Source organism: Osmia lignaria, chromosome 9 (assembly GCF_051020975.1).
Source record: "Osmia lignaria lignaria isolate PbOS001 chromosome 9, iyOsmLign1, whole genome shotgun sequence".
NCBI lineage: Eukaryota > Metazoa > Arthropoda > Insecta > Hymenoptera > Megachilidae > Osmia > Osmia lignaria.
In genome coordinates this window covers 5,399,133-5,420,136 of record NC_135040.1, presented here as the reverse complement: position 1 = coordinate 5,420,136, position 21,004 = coordinate 5,399,133, and the positions used below count along the sequence as shown (strand labels likewise).

General features: G+C 40.9%; 1 protein-coding gene across 9 annotated transcripts in view; it reads left to right on the top strand.

The window, feature by feature from the left end:
- Ae2 (anion exchange protein Ae2) overlaps positions 1 to 21,004 on the top strand; it is a 28,839-nt gene that overhangs the window by 5,522 nt on the left and 2,313 nt on the right. Inside the window, exons 1-9 of one of the 9 annotated variants that reach the window (XM_034315116.2) lie at positions 1,315 to 1,640; positions 7,251 to 7,448; positions 14,506 to 14,686; positions 14,989 to 15,070; positions 15,181 to 15,543; positions 16,716 to 17,403; positions 18,057 to 18,119; positions 19,114 to 19,708; positions 19,820 to 20,927. In XM_034315116.2, the coding sequence (XP_034171007.1) occupies positions 7,395 to 7,448; positions 14,506 to 14,686; positions 14,989 to 15,070; positions 15,181 to 15,543; positions 16,716 to 17,403; positions 18,057 to 18,119; positions 19,114 to 19,708; positions 19,820 to 20,927 (3,134 nt within the window). In that variant the 5' untranslated portion in view covers positions 1,315 to 1,640; positions 7,251 to 7,394. Of the gene's footprint in view, positions 1 to 1,314; positions 1,641 to 5,446; positions 5,618 to 6,836; positions 6,996 to 7,250; positions 7,449 to 12,799; positions 12,946 to 14,505; positions 14,687 to 14,988; positions 15,071 to 15,180; positions 15,544 to 15,677; positions 16,031 to 16,715; positions 17,404 to 18,056; positions 18,120 to 19,113; positions 19,709 to 19,819; positions 20,928 to 21,004 lie in introns of those variants that run through there. The other 8 variants (XM_034315107.2, XM_034315122.2, XM_076689955.1 and 5 more) reach the window with 8 other exon arrangements.

The window sequence follows — 21,004 nt, the reverse complement described above, 5'->3', positions numbered from 1 at the left end:
TTGTCACTTTACAACAGATTGTAAATTAATACATTTAAAAAAAAAAAAATTTCCTTTGAGATAATTATTTAAAAATAACGCAAAATTCACACAAAAAATTTATGTCGTATACCGAGCAAAATTTCTCACGTCCAGTCAGAACGCATTCCAAAGCAGACGTATACCGTGGTACCACTGTATTTTATTTATTAGCTACATTGATTTAATGGCATAATAAAGACAGATGAATAGAAAGAAATTATACAATTGATTGATAGCGCTGTTGTATGATCTTTCATGCGTTTAATAATAACATGTATCGAACGTGATAACGGCAGATTTATTACACCGGGAGATATGTTACATTCATTCTTGTCATAACGCACAGTGTGTACACAAATTTCATGGTAATCAGGAAAACGTTTTCACGCTTGTACGATCGCGATAAACTCGCCGCTCAATGTATCCAGCGACTAACACCGACTTTCCCGCTATTTACATTCCCCTAATTACCATTTTTACGATAAATTGATTCTCACCGAGCCAATCGATACTTTTCTTTAATGTTTTCTTAAAAGAAAAACGAATTATTTGTTTAAATTATCCAATCATTAAATCGTTCCGTAGATTTTGCTGTTTTATATCAATTTGCAGTTCGACGATGACGAGTGCGTCTGCTAGATTCTTTCACCATATTTGGTCTTGGAAATAGCCAAGAGGAGGTCACGGTCTGAACGAGAGCATTTTGAAACGTATCCTCGTTCAAGTTCTATCTCAACTTTGATACTTCAATATGTTGAAACAAGAACGTAACAGCTTGTTAGAATCGTAGGTGATAAAGCGTTAATAATATCCCTGAAAGAAAGTTGCGCTAGTCTGTACAGAAATTTCTGGGAACAGGAAAAACGTAATGCAGAAATCTTTGCCAAAACTCTGTTTATTTCCGAAAGCTGTTAAAAGATATAACTGCCAGCCGTCCACTCGCTTTCAACTATTCGCAAGTCCAGATCAAGTTTTTTGATTAAACTAACTTCCAATAATTTCTATTTCGGAGTCACCCATTTCACTTGTCGCACCTGCAAGTTTCCACAATTATTTTTATCGCGTTATGCCGGCGTCTTCCTATTGTATGCAATCTGTACCTATCTAGAAGCCTGAGTAAACAATAGCTACAGTAAATCATAGCCATAAAAGTGTTAAGAATTTAAAGCCCTGGAATGAATTGTGAAGCAAGCTATTAAGAGAACCACTGGCGAGAGGTAGGCATCAGTGGGTGGTCTGTGCATAAGCTTGCAGAGGTGTACATCATCAAGAGTGTTCGATGGTCGTTCTCGAGCCGGTGGTAATCGACATTCTACTGGTCACAGGTAGTCGATTCACCCACCGACCAAGTAGAATGGCTTGTGCGTCTGGCAGAGTACTCTATCGGGGGAGGGGGGAGATGTTGCTCCCTGTTCGCGAATCAAGCTCACATTTCGTCGTGGTCGTCGCTGTCATTCGTGTCAGTCGGTCGACTATGTGATATCTGCAAGGAAGTTGCACACTGGACTCGATACAATCAGCCTTGTAGAGTTAGTTCGGTGGTGCGCAGGTTGGCCGAAACGGAACCACCACTGGGGGAAAAAGAAAAGAAGAGTAAAGGTAGTCGCGCGTCTCTTCAGGTACGTAACCAGAGGATTGCCTTCGAGTTACACCGAGACGTGTCTCCTTTGAATTTCTGGATTCTCTGCAGTTTGGGATCTTGGGATCTTTTATGTGCTGGGCTTGGAATAAAATACGTTAGTATATGACGATAAGTCGTTGAAAGTTTTAGGAAGAACGTTTGATTATATTTATTCGACTCTTCTCTTCGAGCACTGCTGCATACTATGGCGACTAAGTTTCTTTACGTAGGATTCCTTTGTAGGCTTCGATAATACACATACGTAACCGGTTGCATCGCACAATTGTATCGTACGGTCGTGTACAACGATGTATTCTGTAGGGAAAGGGAGCTGCTACCTAGGGTCACACAATCTCCTACCATTCGCCGATGCGAACCGATCTTTGCCGAGACGAAGCACGCGAATGGTGGGGGACCGCCTTTCTCCGTGCTACCCCTTATCAATGAAAGGCATCATTGCACGTGATTGTACAGCTGGCTGCATCGCATCTTTCGCGAAGCTGCTTTAATTGTTAAAGCCAAAAATAGATTCGAAGGCAAGGGGTGCTTAATTTTATAAAAAAGAAACAGGCTTTCGCATTCGTTTGGTTTAATCAGTTAAATCGGTTGCGTCAGACTGGTCGATGATTGGAAATACATTGAAAATTTCGCGAGCTTGCACGTTGATGTAATATTATTACTATCTTGAAGTGTTGCAAAAAAAGAGTAACCTTTCACGGTTTACCTTCTCTTTTGTATCGAAATTTGCTAGGTTTACCTGGAAAAAGATATTTGTAAAAGAATCGAGAAAAAAAAGTCTGATAATCAGTGATCCATGACAGGAGTTCACGGGTAGTTTAAATAGATGGCAAGCACCAGGTGAGAAGATCAGTATCGCTGCTTTATCAAGACGATGTTGAAGTTGGTCTCTCAGAGAAAGAAACGTAAAATTCGTCATACGTAATCATACGTAAAATTCAGAAATAGATATGGAAGGAAAGAAATACGAGGGGTTGTTGAACAGCGACAGGTGGGAATAAGGGTGTTCGCACATCGTTCGATCGATGATAGCCTTAGACATTTGTTTAGTTCGCAGCGGAAGCGTGCATGATCAACCGATTAACCCTGACCCAACCAGCTCGTCGCTATATTTTTGTCACCATATCTATCCCTTATTCCATTTTTTTTTTGCGTATCACCCACGTTTCTTGACATTTTTATCGCTATCTTATCTTTTTACGCCAATTTCTACTACGAGTATAACTCGAAATTATTCTTTCAAGATATATCGTGATTTAATTGCGAGTGAAAAGAAGAAAGCAAAAGTAAGAAGTAACAGAGTAACGGTGGAATATGCACGCATGAAGTATCGATTTCAAATGTTTATGCATTCACCCTCAGACGAAGGTAGATCTTTGCCGAGCTAAATTAACAGCAAAATTATACTTTTCTCACTCTTTTCCACGTAAGTAATTATGTTTGACGGCCTCTCAAGGCCCCCCTGAGTCAGCTGTTAAGATCTCGATTGTCGGAAGAACCAGAAATTTCGAGAAACAACTTGTTACAATGTCTAAGAAAATGTTTACCGGATGAATCGCGCGTGTCCTCGATCGTGGATCACGAGAACGCATCACATGACACGAATTAAACGGCATTGGCGACAAAGGATTAACGACAGAGCTAGCTTGGTCACGGTAATTGAGGGTGGAAAAAGCGGGAAAGACTCATCACGTGGTGGATGTTTCACGCGGACGTTAATATACGCGTTCATTCGGTTTAATAACGGAGCTGATCACGCCCATGTCGGGCAGAGCTAATTGGACCAATTAACCCTTTCGTTGTGGCAAAGACCAGCCATAAGAATATATTTCAATAACAACAAATTATACCAATTAAATATTTCATTTTAATTCTATCGTGTCTAAGGGTTTAGTTACCGAACGCAAAAATTTTTATATTCCAAATGGTTGGTTCTTCGATTTAGATAATACATACCCAATTTCTGATTGGATTTCGCAAGATGATTCGAGCGAATAAATCGTCGAAACAAAACGATTTCCAAGCTGACTGGAGAGAAAGGAGCACACTCCGGTTTCTCCTCTAGCGTGTGTCTTTTGTAGCACAAGGTTATGCAAGCAGGGAGACCCCGAGGTTTTCGTCCTGATTTTATAAATCTTCGATATCTCTGTCTACGTCCTTTCTTCTTCGCCACACGTGCTCTTCGACGCTTCGGACGAAATTATCATTCTTTCTTATTCTCTTTCTCTTCCCTGTATGTATGTATCTCGATGCAAAAAGAGAAACGAGTTTCTGGACACTCGGTTCCAGTCACGCTAAAATTTTCCATAGGAAGTACCATCGTGAGATTTTAAATGCAGGGCCGGTCATGGGCCTAGATTAGGCGGCCGCCTAGGGTCCCCCCATAAGATCGGTAACGTTTACTTGAATATTAATCGATGTACAAGCTTTAATGTTAATTTTATAAATTTTATTTCAGGTACTTTTATGTGAAGGCCCTTTTTCGGAGCTCGCCTCGGACCCCCGAAATCTTAGGGTCGGTCATGTCAAAATGTGTTCTTTTTCATTTTTCTTATAATATCAGAGTTACATGCAATGTGAACGGTACACAATTATCTTTGGTGACTGATTAGGTACCCATCACAAATTTATTTGCGAAACCAATGGCAACGGAAGGGTTAATTCATTATAAAGATAGATTTGCGTGTAACCAGTGTAACGATTATAGGGAGCAAAAAAGTAATCCTTCGAAATAATGCACGAAAGGAAAGGCATTCGTGATGGTAATGCCAGGTGAAATGATGTCGTGTATATGCTGAACATGACGAGGAGCTTAATTTCCATTCGAGTACAGAAGGGTGCTATTATATAGGGTGGCGCTAACCGCAAAATACATTCGTTTGATTCGCATATCTTACACGTTCTGGACAATTCTAATGTTCTTTTTTTTTTTTAATTTTTATATTTCTTAGCATTTTTATATGTTTTACCGTATGCACTGACGAGTGAATTGAATCGAAAAAGATTTTCAGGTGGTTTTACAAATGCCACCCTATGGAATGTACCGATAGCTGAATATACACACGCGTGGAATAGTAACGTAGTATTCCTAAATGATTCACGTCATGTATAATACAGTACGAATATGACCCAGTAAAAGGCTGATGAATAAATAAGTTCGTATCACGTAGCGACTGACAGGTTTTATGGTTCAACCTCCCTTTGAAATATGCAAACGTCTCAGAACAAACTCTTCGAATGCTTCGATACTCTTTCTTTTGCAAATTTTCGAGCAGTTTAATCGTGGTAGAACAGTGAATCGTTTCTATCCTCGTTTGAAGTGAATAATTTTTAGAAATCTTGAGCTAATAGTTCGAAATGTACAAAACAGCTTCTACCAACAATGGATTATTGAATATGGAATAAATTGAAGGTAATTGCCTTGAAACATCGATTTTAGTGACAACATGTTTGCTATTACACACTCATCTCAACTTAGAATTAAAGAAAAGAAAAATAGCAGAAGACAATGCAAAAGAGAACAATTCAAAAAACGTTTCTTAGTTGTTTCAAGGGTATCGAGTTGGAAGTGTGATAACAATGCTCGATGAGAAACAGTCAGAGGAACCTCCAATGAGAACCTTATCAAACCGTAACGCACAAGGAGCTATATTCGAACTATTGATATCGTGACAATGGAGTGAGTAGGGAAAAGAAACAAAACGAAGGCAATTTGACGTAACTTAAACAGATGGTATAATGACAAAAGGTGTTGTCGTTACGTCAACCATCGAATACCTATTTCTCGGATGACAGTCATTCCTAAACTCGCGTTCCTTGTGAAATGAGCCTGGGTAGTTTGTTTTTCGGAACCAGTTTTAACTCGTGTGTTAACACTCCGATGGCTACATATTTCCAGGAAATCTTACATCCAATAGCACCTTTCTGATAGGACTATGTTTGAGAGTTTCATTTGAGGTACACTGCGAGATTATTATAATATTTCATGTAATTACTGTCATTTCTAAATACACATATCTGTGCAGGTTCTTCGCACAGTTGAATTGCTCGAATACAATTTTAATTTTCATTGGCTTCTCTCTGAATGCCTCGGTCAGATATCGTGAATGGACTCGAATGATTCATTTTCCAGGTTGCACGATCGTTGGCAAGCGAAAATTTTACGATTCTACGGTCGATTACGTTATCGTAATCCTTTCTCTCGAAAGGCTGTGCTATTAGGCTTCGTTCACACTAAGAATTTCATTGTAAAATCAAACCCTCGATTTATTACTTTGATTTAAAGGCGACTGGCGTTCGATCGGTGTAACTTCAAATTAGACAATCGACAAGAAAAAATGCTCTCTAAAGCTGTTTCTGTTTCCCATTCACTACGTTTCCAAGCCTTTATTGCCCTGTGGTGAGATTTATCTGTTCTAGAGTAATAAATTGTACAGATTAGAATACCCGTAGAAGAAGAATAGTAGAATCGAATCTTCATTAGGGAGTGTTTGTAGGTAAGCCAGTATTTTATCGTCCCCGTGTTCCAAATAAATTTAAATTGATTTAGAGATCAAACAGGAAGAAAAACGTTGTTCTTTGATTCTTCGATGGATACATAGTTTAATAAATGTCTTGGGTCCAAGAGTGGTGCAAATAATCGAATAGACGACAGAAAATCGCAAGGTATTTCATTACGTCATTCTATTTGATCCGAACAGGTAATTAGAGATGAGTGAGAAGACCAGCCATGATAATCCTCGTGTTTCAACTATACGATACCCCGAGTGTTCGTAGAAGAACGTATTCGATTAAAATTCTTTACCTGTTTAATTATTCCTCGTAACTGTGCTCGCACTTTCTAACGATAAGGAGAAAGGACCACCTATAGTCAGACACGAATCTATCAGTAGGAAAAAGGAAATTGTCTTTATCTAATCACGAAGTAATTATTCTAATTGCAAAGTAATTACTACAGAAAATTAATAGATATTCTTTTTCGCGGAAGTAATAATTTGAAAAAGAAGCATCGAAAACGTCGAGAAATACGTGACTGCGAACAATCGACGGCAGTCGTGTGTCAGTTTATTTCGTTGTTTATGCCCGGAACGTTATGGCATGGCTTTTTATCAACTTCTATTAGAATGAGTCCCAGTTGGATGGAAGTCGCGTTATTAGTAACATTGGTAGCCACAAATGAAGTCAGTCGGTCGGTCACTGTCGTCGAGTCGCCTCTCTTTCTCGACATATCATTCTTCGAAAGATCTTCCTTAGTTTGCGAACAAGTGTTCCCAAGAATAGTTCGCGATCCTTATCTTGGTGGCCGTGACGTTAACCTCCGTCGTTTCATTTAAAAGTCTGCATTTCTTCTGCTTATTCCTTTAACCTTTTAAATGTTTTTTATTTTTTCCTAACGTAAGACGTTAGATAATTGTTGCCTTGCTCTACTATGCGACTGTTATTATCTAAGGCGTGGTTTAGTTGCCCGTGGCAATAAAATAACTGCCCTAGGGCGATCGAGTTGTCAACTTACATTTATAGTCTATAAATTAAAAAAAGAAGGAAAGAGAAATTAGCATGAAGGTAAATGAGAAAAATGATTGTTGTACAGCTAGCAGAACGGAGCTGCCATCTCAGCGACTCCTCCACATGTGGACATCGCCGTCCCGACTCAGGATCGGCCGGGCACCCAGGAAAAAGACGACACCTTAAAGCAGATAGCTGCTCCTCCTGCAGCTACCGCGACTGGTGAACAATGGAGAACACCAGGAGGAAGCTGTCCTTCCTTGGCTTTGGTAAAAGGGTATCGGTAAGTCTGATCGATATTTTTTTTTTTCAGCATGCAGATTTACAAAATCTGTAAAGTAGATTTTATTACAAATTGCTACATTTTTTACATCGAAGTCGTGTATGGAATAAGAAAATTTATTCAACGAGTACACACATTTTCTTTCTTCGAGTTTCTCAGACATCGTCGATGCACGAACGTTCTTGTGGTAAGTGTTTATTGGAAGTTTAAATTAATCGATTGGTGGCCGTGTTGATCGTTGACATCAATGAATCAAAATACACGGCCGGTTGATCGAGCGGGATTTAATTACGAGGACAAGTTTAGAGTTCTAGAAAAAACCTCCTACCTCACGATTTCATCACTTAACATCGTTTGGTTCCTTCGATTTCATTGAAATAAACTGAAATTCGATGACGTCAAAGTGTCACGCCCGATTAGCTTCTTTTTTACGTAATATCCGCTTGCTTTTGGTGTTACCATTTTTGGTGTTACCGTTTGTCAAACCTGTTAGGTTCGTGGCGATATTTTATTTGACGACGACGTTGAAAATAAGATGACATTGCTTCAAATCGCTGTATACAAAAAGGTCTAATTTTAGAAATTTCAGTGTCATATTGAAAGCAGTTGATAAACTCGAATACGATGATTAAAAGCACGTGGTTAGGAAGGACAATCGGCTGAAAGATGTCTGAGCGACAATGATCGAGCATTCACGTGTGACTCGTTTAATTAATTCCCCACGCACAATGACCGCATAGGATCGCGAGAAGCTGATTGCGAGCTGTGCTGTTGGTAATGTGAAACCACAAAGCGATTACAACTGGCGAACGTTTTCTCACGTTTCATTTGGATTTTGTTTGTTCACCACAATCGTTTGTTGACTCGAACGTTTCTACTATGTATTTCATCGAGTAAGGACGAGTATTACCTTCTTTCACCAGTAATGTAACTTTAACTGTAACGAAGCTTAACGGTAGAATGATCGCCTTATTTTGAAGAAAGAAAAGTCTTTCGAGTTAACATATTATGCCACACTAGAGTTATCAGTCTGTGTATCTTGTTAGGTGTTGCTCGTTGCTCTACGTTCCATGTTAAATGGTTTATTGACCTACGACCGTCGGCAATCAAACCAATCCTAAGCTTGTCCTGCTTTTCGAATCCATGTTAGAGTTAAGCGTACCGCACCCTGGTTAGAATGATAATCCCTGCTACCCTCGCGTGTCTTGCTTTTACAAAAATCAACGATACAATTCGGTAGGGAATAAGCGTCGTTTCGTGCCGATAAGTGTTTGAAATTGCAGGAAATTGGAAGAGAATTGCTTGAATTACTGGCGAACGAACTTACCGTCCTTGCTCTTTTATGTCAAATTGCTTGCAAAATACTTCCATATTTCTCAATTTCTCTTATTAACATTTCTTCGTGTTCTCATGGGTCGTAAATGATATTCGTTATTAATCTTTGACCTGATATCGTGCTTTTCTGTCGAAGAAGGAAAGTCAAGCTGAAAGTTTTGAGATACTCAGCGTGTAATAGTTATTGGATATAATGGCGCCATCTGTCGAATATTTTGAGTATAAATAAAATATTGGCTTTGGTTTTTCAAACTTGTAGCATGACCCACGTAATGAGCGAAGCTTTGACACTGGCCGTGAGATTTGAAACGTTAGGAATAATTTTACGCGATGCTATCTTTCTGTTTCAAAGTATCGGGGGTGTTTCTGTTTGAATATTCGAGGAAGGTGCTTTGCATGCGCCTTGTTGTCTCGTACACGTTGTAAAGCGAGCCGCTAAAAGATGATCCATTGTCGCCTCTGTTTACGTGTTGACACACGACGCGTTGACTTTGGAATTTCTGGCAGAATTCCATCGAACGACAATCGATACTTGCGAACCTGTGAGACTCGTGCTAGCAGGCGTTTGACACTCGATAACACCGATTCGAACCGTATCGATCGTTCCTTGAATTATTAACAATTGAATTAACAGTAAGTTTTCAGTGCCTGATGAAAATTTCAATTGTTCAGAATCATTTATTAACGAATACAGCTCTCTATTGGATTGGCAATGATTGAAAAAATGGATATGCCATCGAAAGGGATTAACGTGAAAGAGAATAGAACGATGCCTATCTCTTTTTTTTTTACGATTCCCTGGAATCGCCGTAATAACTTCGGAAGTCGTTTTCGATGGAAGCTCAGAATTGGATCGAGAGTTGATTATAGCCTCGCAGAGAACTTTCATTACATGGATCGTGTTAGGTCATCTGGATTTTTTCGTTTGAAAAACGAACAAGGGGACGCACCGGGTGCATCAGTGGTTTGTAACGTGTTAAATCGAGCTGCTCGCACATTGCTGGGCAATGCATCGATGCCGTGGAACACTTACGCAAGGCCGGAAGCCTTAAATTCGATTACAAGAGACCGGTGTCAATCGTGGCCAGCAGTATCATAAAAGTTGATTACGCGACAACATTCCTCGAAAAAGAAGGTGGGGCTAGCCATTTTATGGGAGCATGCTGCTGTGTATCAGTGTGCCGGAGGAGGATTCATTCCATGATAACAAAGCCTGCATCCGCGAAGGTGACTATTCTTTCCTCTTCGCTTGTCTTCTTAGTTTATTTTATCCCTTTCTTCTTTCCTCCTCCATACTTCTCGGTTCTGAACGGCTAAACGATTTACCGAGCCTCCATGTTTAACTCTTTCGAGGCCAGAGTAATGTCATAAAACGACCATAGAAGTGAGCAATTCTTTTTTTTCTATTAGTTATAATGTATAGATTTTGAAAAATTTGGTAGCATTTTATTTTTGAGTAGACGTCGTGTCAGTGATTTATGTCATTGTAAATACCACCGCCGTATCGCAATAGGAAATCTCTTAAGCAAAAGAGGGATGAATCTTAATATACCCCTTTGATCCGGTTCATCTGCTTAAAAATAGAAGAACGCCCGTGCCTTTCTTCGGGCAAGAAATAACAAAACACAGCATCGATTTTCATTGCGGGGATGGACGAGACGAAGGAAGGGGGTGGCAGGGTTAGCAGAGGGGTTCTCTGTGGTTCAGGTTCAAGGTCGTGGCAGCAGGAAGCGAGGCACATATACGTGTAAACGTATACATTGCCGTTCTACAAACCCGGTCGATGGTGCAAAAGCTCTCTCTTCGTCCCTCTTATTGGTCTTCCTCTTCCGTTCTACAACGATGATGGTGCAGCGCCACCTCGATTGCTTACCACCCCTTTCGTGGCACCTACTCTCCTCTCTTTCTCTCTCTCCCTCCGTTGCTTATTCTAGGATTAAGGGATGGAAAGAGATTTCAGTTTCCTCTTTAACAATTTGTCACATTAAGTATGAATTTTTAAAAGAATTTAATATGCGTTTGATAACGGTTGATAAGGGATTTTAATTCTCGTTGTCCTTTATATATTTTTTTACAATACAGCCATTACTTGTTTCAATATCGTGTAAGTGGTTAAAATCCCGCTTGTTATAGTATGTACTTTGAATTTTGCTACGGCTTCGTCGCACCTTAAGCTATTACATTAAAAAGGGATAACAAGAAGAGGTGTTTATGTTCAAGTGCATCGATAGTTTACCGAAGAAAAAATTAATGAAATTATGCTTTACAGACACGAAAGAAATAAATATAATTTATGGATGGAAATGAAAGAATTATTTATTTATGAAATATATATTTCCGTAAGTTAATTCTCAGCATCAAGGACGCGAGATACGCTACGCGATTTAAATTCAAATACTTTTTGATTTATTATTCAATCATTTCCGTGATCGTCGATATTATTGTCATTCGATAACGTCCGAAAATAAAGTTAACCTTTTGGGCGGAACTTCGATAAGTTATAATTCATATCGAGATGCCTATCGATTTCATAATTCATCAGTCGACAGCTGTACGCGCTCGATGCGATCGATTAATAATGCATCCGGTGATTTTGATTAAACAATTCCGAATACTTGTTACGAGATTCGTCATTGGTGGTCGATTGAGAAGAGCTATTTTTTAGCCTGCTCGGTGAAAGCCCCGCGACACCTTCTTTTTTTATCTCTTCATCCCCCTCGCGACTTTCGCCTTCTCGTCTACTTCCATCCGTAGAGCGCCCTAGAGAGCCCCTACCACGAACCAAGATTTCACGGCCGACTGACACTTGTTGCATCCACATCATCGACCAGCGGACAGCTATTCTTTGATACAGTCCTTGTTATTTCGGAATCTGTCGGAGTTAACTATACATATATATTTTTTTTTACCCTACTGCGAAACGTCAGATTGTGGCGTGAATTGATCTTCGTTTATTTCCATTGTCATAATATCATTTATATAAAGAGACATTTGAAATACTTTGCAAGAATAAGAGAATAAAAAATGGTAGGATTTCCACGCTTTATCAAGTGTATATATATTCCCGTGACGTTATTTATCATACTGACGTACTCATTCTCGGTTCTATTTTGCGATGTAAGGTTGGGTTGATGGAACAGTGACCGTATAAAAAGATCTAAGATTAGTTTATTGGCTTTGAAATCCAAGTACGCGTAACACAATGTGTATTGTTAATCGATTGAACGTAGCTTCGCTTATGTTCCCAGACTCGCGAGGGCTTGTATGGTCCGGTTGATTCGAATGAAGATATTACCTATGCCCACCACCAGATGGACATCCACAGTACCTACATTTATTTTCTCGCAAGTCCTCACCCAGATACCCATTTCCATACACAGGGTGTACCCTGTGTCTAACTATAGGACATGGACCATTTTTAGTTACCCTTGTCGATGAGTGCGCCAGACAGACCAGCACGTAATACTCTTCCTTCCTCCCTTCTTTTTCTCCACACCTCTTCCGTAACGCAACCTCCATTAAGATGATTTGATTGGATGAACACAGTTCTCGATATACTCCCTTTCCTACCTCATCGTACACATAACATGATCTACTTTACAGCAATGGGTAAAATTGTACATGGTTGTACAGTTATGCGGCTGAGAATGAGAAATACTTGTCGGTTCCCTATTGACCTATTTACAAACTTTTTATTAAACTCCACGTGTAACTGTAAAATATTCCGAGATTTCCAATGGGTCGATGATGGTTAATGGGTAATGGGTTAGAAAAATTCCAGCAGGAACTGATTATCCCGGTGGAATCAGAAGATCAGCTAGTTGAAAGAGGGTAACCTTTCGAAGGATCCGTCTGTTGGCGACGTATGGGGTTGATATCGACCGGTTCAAGCTTCGCTTCACCCTCCAACCCCTACGTCAGAGCCACCCCTTCCACTAGGGATCTCTACCTCTCTGTCCGACGAGCGGTGGCAGCGCAACCCTCTCCATCAGTTTGGGTTTTCGAGCAGCTAGCACGAGCCAACCGACCGGTCCGGGTTGTCACTTCGGCCCGGGATGCCATGCCCGAGGCCGCCGCAAACTCCTCCGGGAAGTCGTTCCTTCAACGGGCGTCGGGCAAGGTTCTACGCTGGTTACGTCGTTCCTTACGAACGAATCACCAGGTGACACAGTGTCTCTTCTAAGTACTTTGTTGCGATAAACTAGTTCTCCACTGGTGTTAATCATCCTTAGTTTAATTTGGTATTCTATGCAGTATGGATACCTGAATTTTACAAGCTCCGCATTGGTGTAATTGCTTCTTTTGAATTTGGGAAATTTTATATGATAAATACAGATTATGCCTTGGTACAGGTGATCCTTTTGGAACCTTTGAAGTTTACACATTAGGCACATGGTTCTTCCTTGAGAAATCCTGTGCTGGTGTGCTGATTATTTGGATTCTTAAGATTTATTGAATAAATAGAGATTCTATATTGGTACACTGGTTCTTTCGAATTCGTGGAATTTATAGAATAAAATAGACAGGTTCTATATTGGTGTAATTGATTCTTTCGAGCTGTTGGAATTTGCGCGTTGATTCTTCTGAAGCAACCAAAGAGGGTGTTCAATAAATTGGTGTGTATGTGTGTTTCTTGATACTGTGATTTGATTGTTTGAGCTTCTATTTGCTTTGATTGTGTGATCGACGTTCAATTAAACAATTGACAAACATTTTGAATTAAAGTTGAAAATTTTTGAAATTCTTCGAAAACTCTGAGGAGCTTAATGGGTTTAATTCCTTTGCTCGTGTGTTGTGTAATAATTATAAATCGATTGTTAAAGCTTGGGTAAGAATTTATTTGCTATTTATTTGGAACTTCTCCTGGAAAGTCTGTCTCCTATTGTGGCTTCACACTAATTCAATATCATGTCGTACATATACGTTCCCAACGAAATGATCAAAGAAAATAATACCGAAAGTGAAACAGTTTATCTCTTATCAATGTATACTAGAAACTATATTCAAAACGCTTGGAAGTAATTAGAAATCTATCACTCCCTATTGGAACGTACGATGATTATACTTATGGCATACACGTGATTCAGTATCTTCGAAGAAGCATTCAAGCTTGTATTTACCTCAGAAATTTCTATTTTTACCCTTGATAGCGAACAGACAGGCGATAAATTCAGGAAATTCCAAATAATATTGTAATTAGTTTCTAACAGGAAAAACTGAAAGGTACCGTATCAAAAATGAAAGTCATGTAATGATAACTTTATTATAAATAGGAAAAAAATATGAAACATTAATGATTACTTTGCAATCCATTTGTCGATGTCGGTGATCATTAGTGACCACGCTGACGGAATTAGTTATGCGTTAATGCAACTTACCTTCACGCGCGTTTTAACTTCCATTATCGTAAAAGGGTTCGAGCATATAGCAAACGAATAGAAGACGCGATGGGAAGTGAAATGTAAATGAAGTGCACTAGTTAATGAAAGGGAATTTACTTATTGGCATTTCAATAACTTCGCTCTCCTTTTTCAGAATATACGTATGTTACGAAGAAATGATTTTACGAAAGCGTGGGACGATTTTAATCTTCATTTTTATTCAATTTCCGTTTCGTATTGCTATCCAACCCTCGGATAAACGGGATGATTGAATAAAAAGAAGAAAAAAATTGAGAAGATTGAAATGTAGTTAAAATGTGTTACTTGTGTGTTGTAATTAGGTCGACGGTCATGGCGCGGAAACGGGACCGGAACTCGACGAGGAGATGGAGAAGGTATTCGCGATGGACACCGGAGAAAAGTTCGACGTAGCCCGACTTGGCTCGCCTTCCGAATCGGCTGGATCCGATCGAGATCGAGATCGAGGACCACCACCACGTTATGGAGATCGCGACTTCAATCGTACGTCCAACAAATTATTCTTTTGCCTCGTTTCGCGTTTCCTCTGTCAGAGACTCATTTGCATTTCGTTTCGTGCTAAGACTTTACTAACAGGCTACATCATTTCTGGATAATTTACGACGATAATAATTCATTGCTCCGAACATAGAAAATTGTAAATCAACGTAAATCAGTTTTTCTTCTCCATTATTACGAAATTATTTATTTCTTTTATATAATACTACAGTATTAACCCCGACCACAAAATACGATTCAACAGTTTTAATAGTTTGTCATTGCTCTCTATGCTTTGTGTCTTTCAGAGCACCGAAAAAGAAGTTACCCTCATCCGCATATGCCCCTGAAAAGCATTCGTTCCAGATCTATGCGACGACACCTATCATCGTAAGTGTGCCTTCACGAATTCCCAAATCAATTGAAATTCACCAGGTTCCAATGACGAACGCGAACGGAACAGTTGTAAAGGAAAACGGATGTTTCGTGACGTTTTACAGGGAAGGGTCCACGACAGCAGAAATCGGGCAGGAAGAAGAGAACGGTCAAGTTCAAACGGGAAATGGCGGTGGACCGGAAGGAGACGCTATGGATGCCGCTAGTACGGCACACGACGTGGACGAAGAAACTGCCGAGGAAACGGAAAACGTGGTCGGCAGCGAGGGCGAGGCGCCGATCTCGGAAAGGGCTGCTTCCGGTTTCAACGAAAGTCCCACTGTTGGCACTCCACGCGTACAATTCGAGAACATCAAGGAAGAAGAACTTCCCCCCTTTCAAAAAGACGATGTAACGAGCGATGCTGCACCCGGAACCACCCACGAAGAAGATCGCAAGTGTCGAAGGCATCAGAAACACGAGCACAAGTAATTCCTTCTGTTTATTTATTTTTCTACAATATATTTTTAAACATTTTTCTATCGCATTAATTTCCCAATATTGCGTTAAATATCCCTCCCCACGCAAAAACTACGCGTTCTATTCTTCATGATCCATATTTCATTTAATGGGATTTGTTAAAAAACGTATTAATACAATAAGAATAATTGATGTGCGGTGGTTTGAGATGGATTAAATAATTGCACATTGTTTAGCGGAAGAGATTGCGAAGCAGTTCGCAAGTGCTGTCTAATGTCATGGCCTTCGGCCAGAGATTCACGCTGCCTTTGCGGAGCCCATCAAACAGTCTGTGTTATACGAGGCCGCTGTCTTCGCGCTCTTCTAATTAGTTTGATCCCGGTGTGACAAACGCGACGATTGTTTCCATTATTATTTATCAATCATGCCACTGGGTCGTGATTATCGTCAGGACCGGTACACCATGGACGTTGGTCGGCTCAGGCGGTTTGAAAGGTTTTTTCTTTTCTATTTCTGTTAATACGTTGAATGACATTGTGAATCGCAATTGTTCAGGATACAATCGTTTGATTTTTTAATATATTCTTTCCACCTGGCGTAAGTAATGGAATAATAATTTTAAATTGCTTTTTCTCTCGGTTATCGAGCCCGGGATACTGGTTATCGATGACCCCCGGCAGTATTCAACGTGTTAAATCAAGTGTCGACACGTGAAACACTCTGTCACTTGTGCGTATCCAAACGATAGCAGTTGCTGCTTTCGTTTCAACAAATTTCTCTCTTCAACTCGACAGCATGCGGTCGAAAAAGATCTTTACGATCATTACGAATATCGTGACTTCTTGGACTCACCGCGAAATGCTCATCGATCGACTTAGCGCGAGCACACGTGACGCGTTAATTTCATACGAGCACGGCTCGGCCGACTTTATTGCACGACAGAACAGACAAAATAGCTCGACTGAAATTGCAGAAACAGTTCCCTGGCACGTGGTCGAATACCTCGCGTCAAATCGACTCGCTACCGTGTCTGTCTGGGCCACTGTCAAAATCGCTAACCTTCGAAACGATTACGACAAATGTACTCCTAACACAGCCTGTTGCCAACAGTACCGCCACGTGTGTCAAGAAATATTCAGATTGATAATATAATAGAATATTGCAATTCTTTTGTTTACAGAAGACATCACCACAAGTCGAGGAAGTATTCGTTGCAGGAGGATCCGCAATGGAGAAAGCGGTCGGGAGCGGGTCTCCCGGATGGCGCGGGCATGTTGACCAGGAGAGTCAGCGTGCAACCGGAAGAAGCGAGCACTTTGCAGGAGCTGGACATCGACGATCTAGAGTCGCACAGAAGCGACGATCCTCGGGGAATGAGGCGTCACAAGGCGGCTCATTTGACCGTGCAGATCGGTCGAAAAAAGGAGGGTGGCATACCCCATGACACCTTCAAGAAGATGTACGATCACTCGCCTCACGAGGTGTTCGTCCAGCTGGACGAGTTGCACGGTTTGGGTGAGGAACGGGAGTGGAGAGAAACGGCTAGATGGATCAAGTACGAGGAGGATGTCGAGGAGGGTGCGGACAGATGGGGCAGGCCCCACGTCGCCTCCTTGAGCTTCCATTCTTTGTTGAATCTTCGTCGATGTTTGGAGACCGGTGTGGTTCTTCTGGATCTCGAGGAGAAGGATGTGCCTGGTTTGGCGTACAGAGTGGTCGAGCAGATGGTGATCGAGGAGCTGATACTACCGGAGGACAGACCGGTGGTGATGAGGGCTCTTCTTCTTAGGCACAGACACGTCCATGATCACGATCGTGGATTCCGGTTTGGCGGCAAACGGAATTACTCCAGTTACACCAGTCTTCAGGTAAATGTTCGATGTCTGCAAAGAAACTGGCTTCTTTAACGTGATGCTGTAAGATATGTTTTTTAATCGTGGAATCGGGATTCGGGTTTCTGGATTCTGGAATCGAGAATGAACGTTAGGTAGCGGTGATCATTCACCTGATCCTTAGTTTTGAAATGAAGTTTCTGATAGATTTGCACAATTAGTTTGCACAGCTGGTGAAGATTCCTTGTCCCGGTTAGTTATCATTTTGTCAACCTTTACAGATCCACGCTCGATCCCGATTTGTCAGAGTATAAAACAGATCTCACCGTATTTGTGCGAGCTGCTCGATCACAATCGTTGTTAACAGAGAAGTATGCTAAATGAATGTGCTGTTGTCTCGTTCGGTACTGGAGTATCGTACAGTTTTCTATTTCTGTGATGCACTGGTTCCCTGATCAAAGTAAACGCAACCTTACCGAAACGAGATGATTAGAAACGACATTTAAAAAAGAATCGTTTGAATGAGTGTGCTTTGATAAAACTGTAGCAGCTTGAAAATTCGCGTATGAAAGTTGTCGATTGATCGAGTATCATCCTATAGAGAAAGTTTATCGTGTGAAATAATCAATAGAAATCCGTAGAGACGGGAGGCCTGTGACTGACGGTGTGTCCTAATGTTGTTTCCACAGTCCGTCGGTCTGGAGGAAGAAGAAGCTGCGCGGGAAGCCTCTGAGAACCATGTAACCCAACATGTAAATCTCTCGTTTCCCGACTAAAAAGTTGCAGAATTTTCAATCTTATCGCTAGTTTACGGCTTTTTCCCTCATCATCGATATCATAACGATCATCATTCGGCATGAACTTACAGGGGAATGAATGTGTTTACCCAATCTTTGATCACTTCCTTCTTTCTATTCCTTTTAATTCAAACACATTATCGACACATTACATTAACACATTCACTATCGTACCTTTATTTTATGTGGTCACTTTTTCATTGAACACGTGTGCTAAATTTAAATATTTTCATCATTTTTATCAAAATAGACACCCTATGACTTGTATTGTAGCACAACACCTGTAAGTCCATAGCTTGCAATTTTTATTTTTTTATATTCAGCACTTACAAATTTTATTTAGTAGCCGTTTTAAGCATCCGAAATAGGGTGTAAGCTTGATCGTTATGTCCTAATTAGAAATGCACTTTCGTTCATTGAAATTTTATGCCGTTTAAATCGATATTTTTATTTTTTTTATTTTTTACCCTTCTACATTTTTTTCTATATTTTCTTTTGCCATTCGTTCGTGTACGTATTTTTGTATTACGTAGACCCGTTTAACGATCCGTTTAATCGTTTTTATTTCTGCTTTATGTGCACCCCACTTGTTGAACTTTTATTTCATACAGTGTACATATGTATTTCAGCTACGGGTATTTAACTTTTGCTAACCGCAAAGCAGAGGCGGATTTTTTCGTAGAGAGATGATGTTTGATTAACTCGGTAACCCTCTTGAATAAGTTAAACGAATAGCCGATTACCTCTAGAATTAACATCAAACATTATCCGAGAAACGCTTTGTCATCCGCCTCTGATTATAAAAAACGGTCTCACGCTTGTCCACGTAGGGACATGTAAATCTTTTGAAACCTCTTTGCCTGCGATCCATACGTATCGCATACGTACGTAAATCGATGAATGTTTAAAAAAAAAAATCGTCTAACATCTGAATATTGCTCCCCTCTAGAACTTGAACGACACAAAACCGAAGATCTTGTCGTCGAATTTAGCCCTGGACACCAATCACACGGTGGTAGACATGAAGGAAGAGCTGACGTTTACGAGCAGCAACGAAGACTTGAAGAGGAGCCATAACGATTACATCCTGAAAAGGATCCCAGCTGGTGCCGAGGCGACGGTCGTGTTGGTCGGTGCTGTTGATTTTCTGGACCAGCCGACGATCGCTTTCGTGAGACTGGCCGAGGGTGCGTTCATGCCATCGATCACGGAAGTCACGATACCAGTAAGATTCATGTTCACGTTGCTGGGGCCAAGGAACGCTGATCTAGATTATCACGAAATCGGTAGATCGATCGCCACGCTGATGGCCAATACGTCGTTCCATAAAGTCGCTTACAAAGCTAACGAGAGGCGTGAACTTCTGTCCGCGATCAACGAGTTCTTGGACGACTCGATCGTTTTGCCTCCCGGGGATTGGGAACGACAAGCGTTGCTGCCGTTCAACGAGTTGAAGGCGAAAAGCGAAGCGATCAGGCAACGAAAAGCTAAAGCGCTCGAGGAAAAGAGCAAACCAATTCAAAGCGAGGCCGCTGTTAAGAAGGGTAAGTTTCGTTGTCATAAATGTTAGGTTGCTGCCCATCGAATCACCGATTTCGAAACGTAATAAGTGTAACATGATTTCAAGACATTATCAAAATATTCTTTTTCCACAGCTCTTCTTGCCGGCGAAGAAGAAAAAAAACCTCCCGACGATCTTGATCCCTTACGCAGAACCAAACGTCCGTTCGGTGGCCTGATCAACGACATCAAAAGACGTTACCCCTATTATTTGTCCGACCTTACCGACGGCTTGAACTCGTCTTGCCTGGCAGCAGCCATCTTCATGTATTTTGCTGCTCTTTGTACAGCCATCACTTTCGGTGGTCTGATGAGCGACAAGACGCATAACATCATCGGTATATCGGAGACCCTGATTTCTGGATCTTGGACCGGCATAGTAATGGCTCTATTCTCGACTCAACCTCTGGTCATCATCGGTACAACCGGTCCTCTCTTACTGTTCGACGAAAGTTTGTACAACTTCTGTCTGGCCAATGAGCTGGAGTTCTTAACCGTAAGGGTGTACGTGGGTGCGTGGATGGGGATCATAGCCCTGGCCATTGCTTGCGTCGAGGGGTCCGTCTTGGTCAGACTATTCACCCGTTTCACCGAGGAAATCTTCACCGGTTTAATTTCCATCCTCTACATTGTCGAGACTTTTATCAAGCTTTACAATTATTTTGTGAAGAATCCACTTCTCGACGAGTACAGTTTCATTCCTGAAAATAACCTGACATCATATCAAGAACCACTGAACGTAGCTGAGATGAAGGTCGTTTCTCCCGAAACCGGTGACACGATAGTCATTCCACTAGAAAAACCTGATACTCTGATACCGGCCTATAATGCCGCCGGATTGTTGATCAATCAACCGAACACCGCGCTTATGTGCACTATCCTATGTCTCGGCACATTTCTCGGTGCTTACTACCTGCGTATTTTCCGTAACAGTCATTATCTTGGACGAAGCGCCAGGAGAGCTTTCGGTGACTTTGGTGTACCGATCAGCATCATCGTGTTTGTGCTGATAGATTACTTGGCCAAAGTGAAGACGGAAAAGCTGTTGGTTCCAGAAGGCCTGTCACCGACTGTACCTGGTAGAGATTGGATCGTCTCACCCGTTGGAATGCAGAAACCAATACCACTGTGGATGGCCATGGCTTGCATCGTTCCAGCATTATTGGTTTACATTCTCGTTTTCATGGAAACTCAGATCTCCGAGTAAGATTTAAATACTTTTTCGTTGTTACAATATCGTCTAGGTATAATACACATGTCATAGTTGTTACGAAATTCAA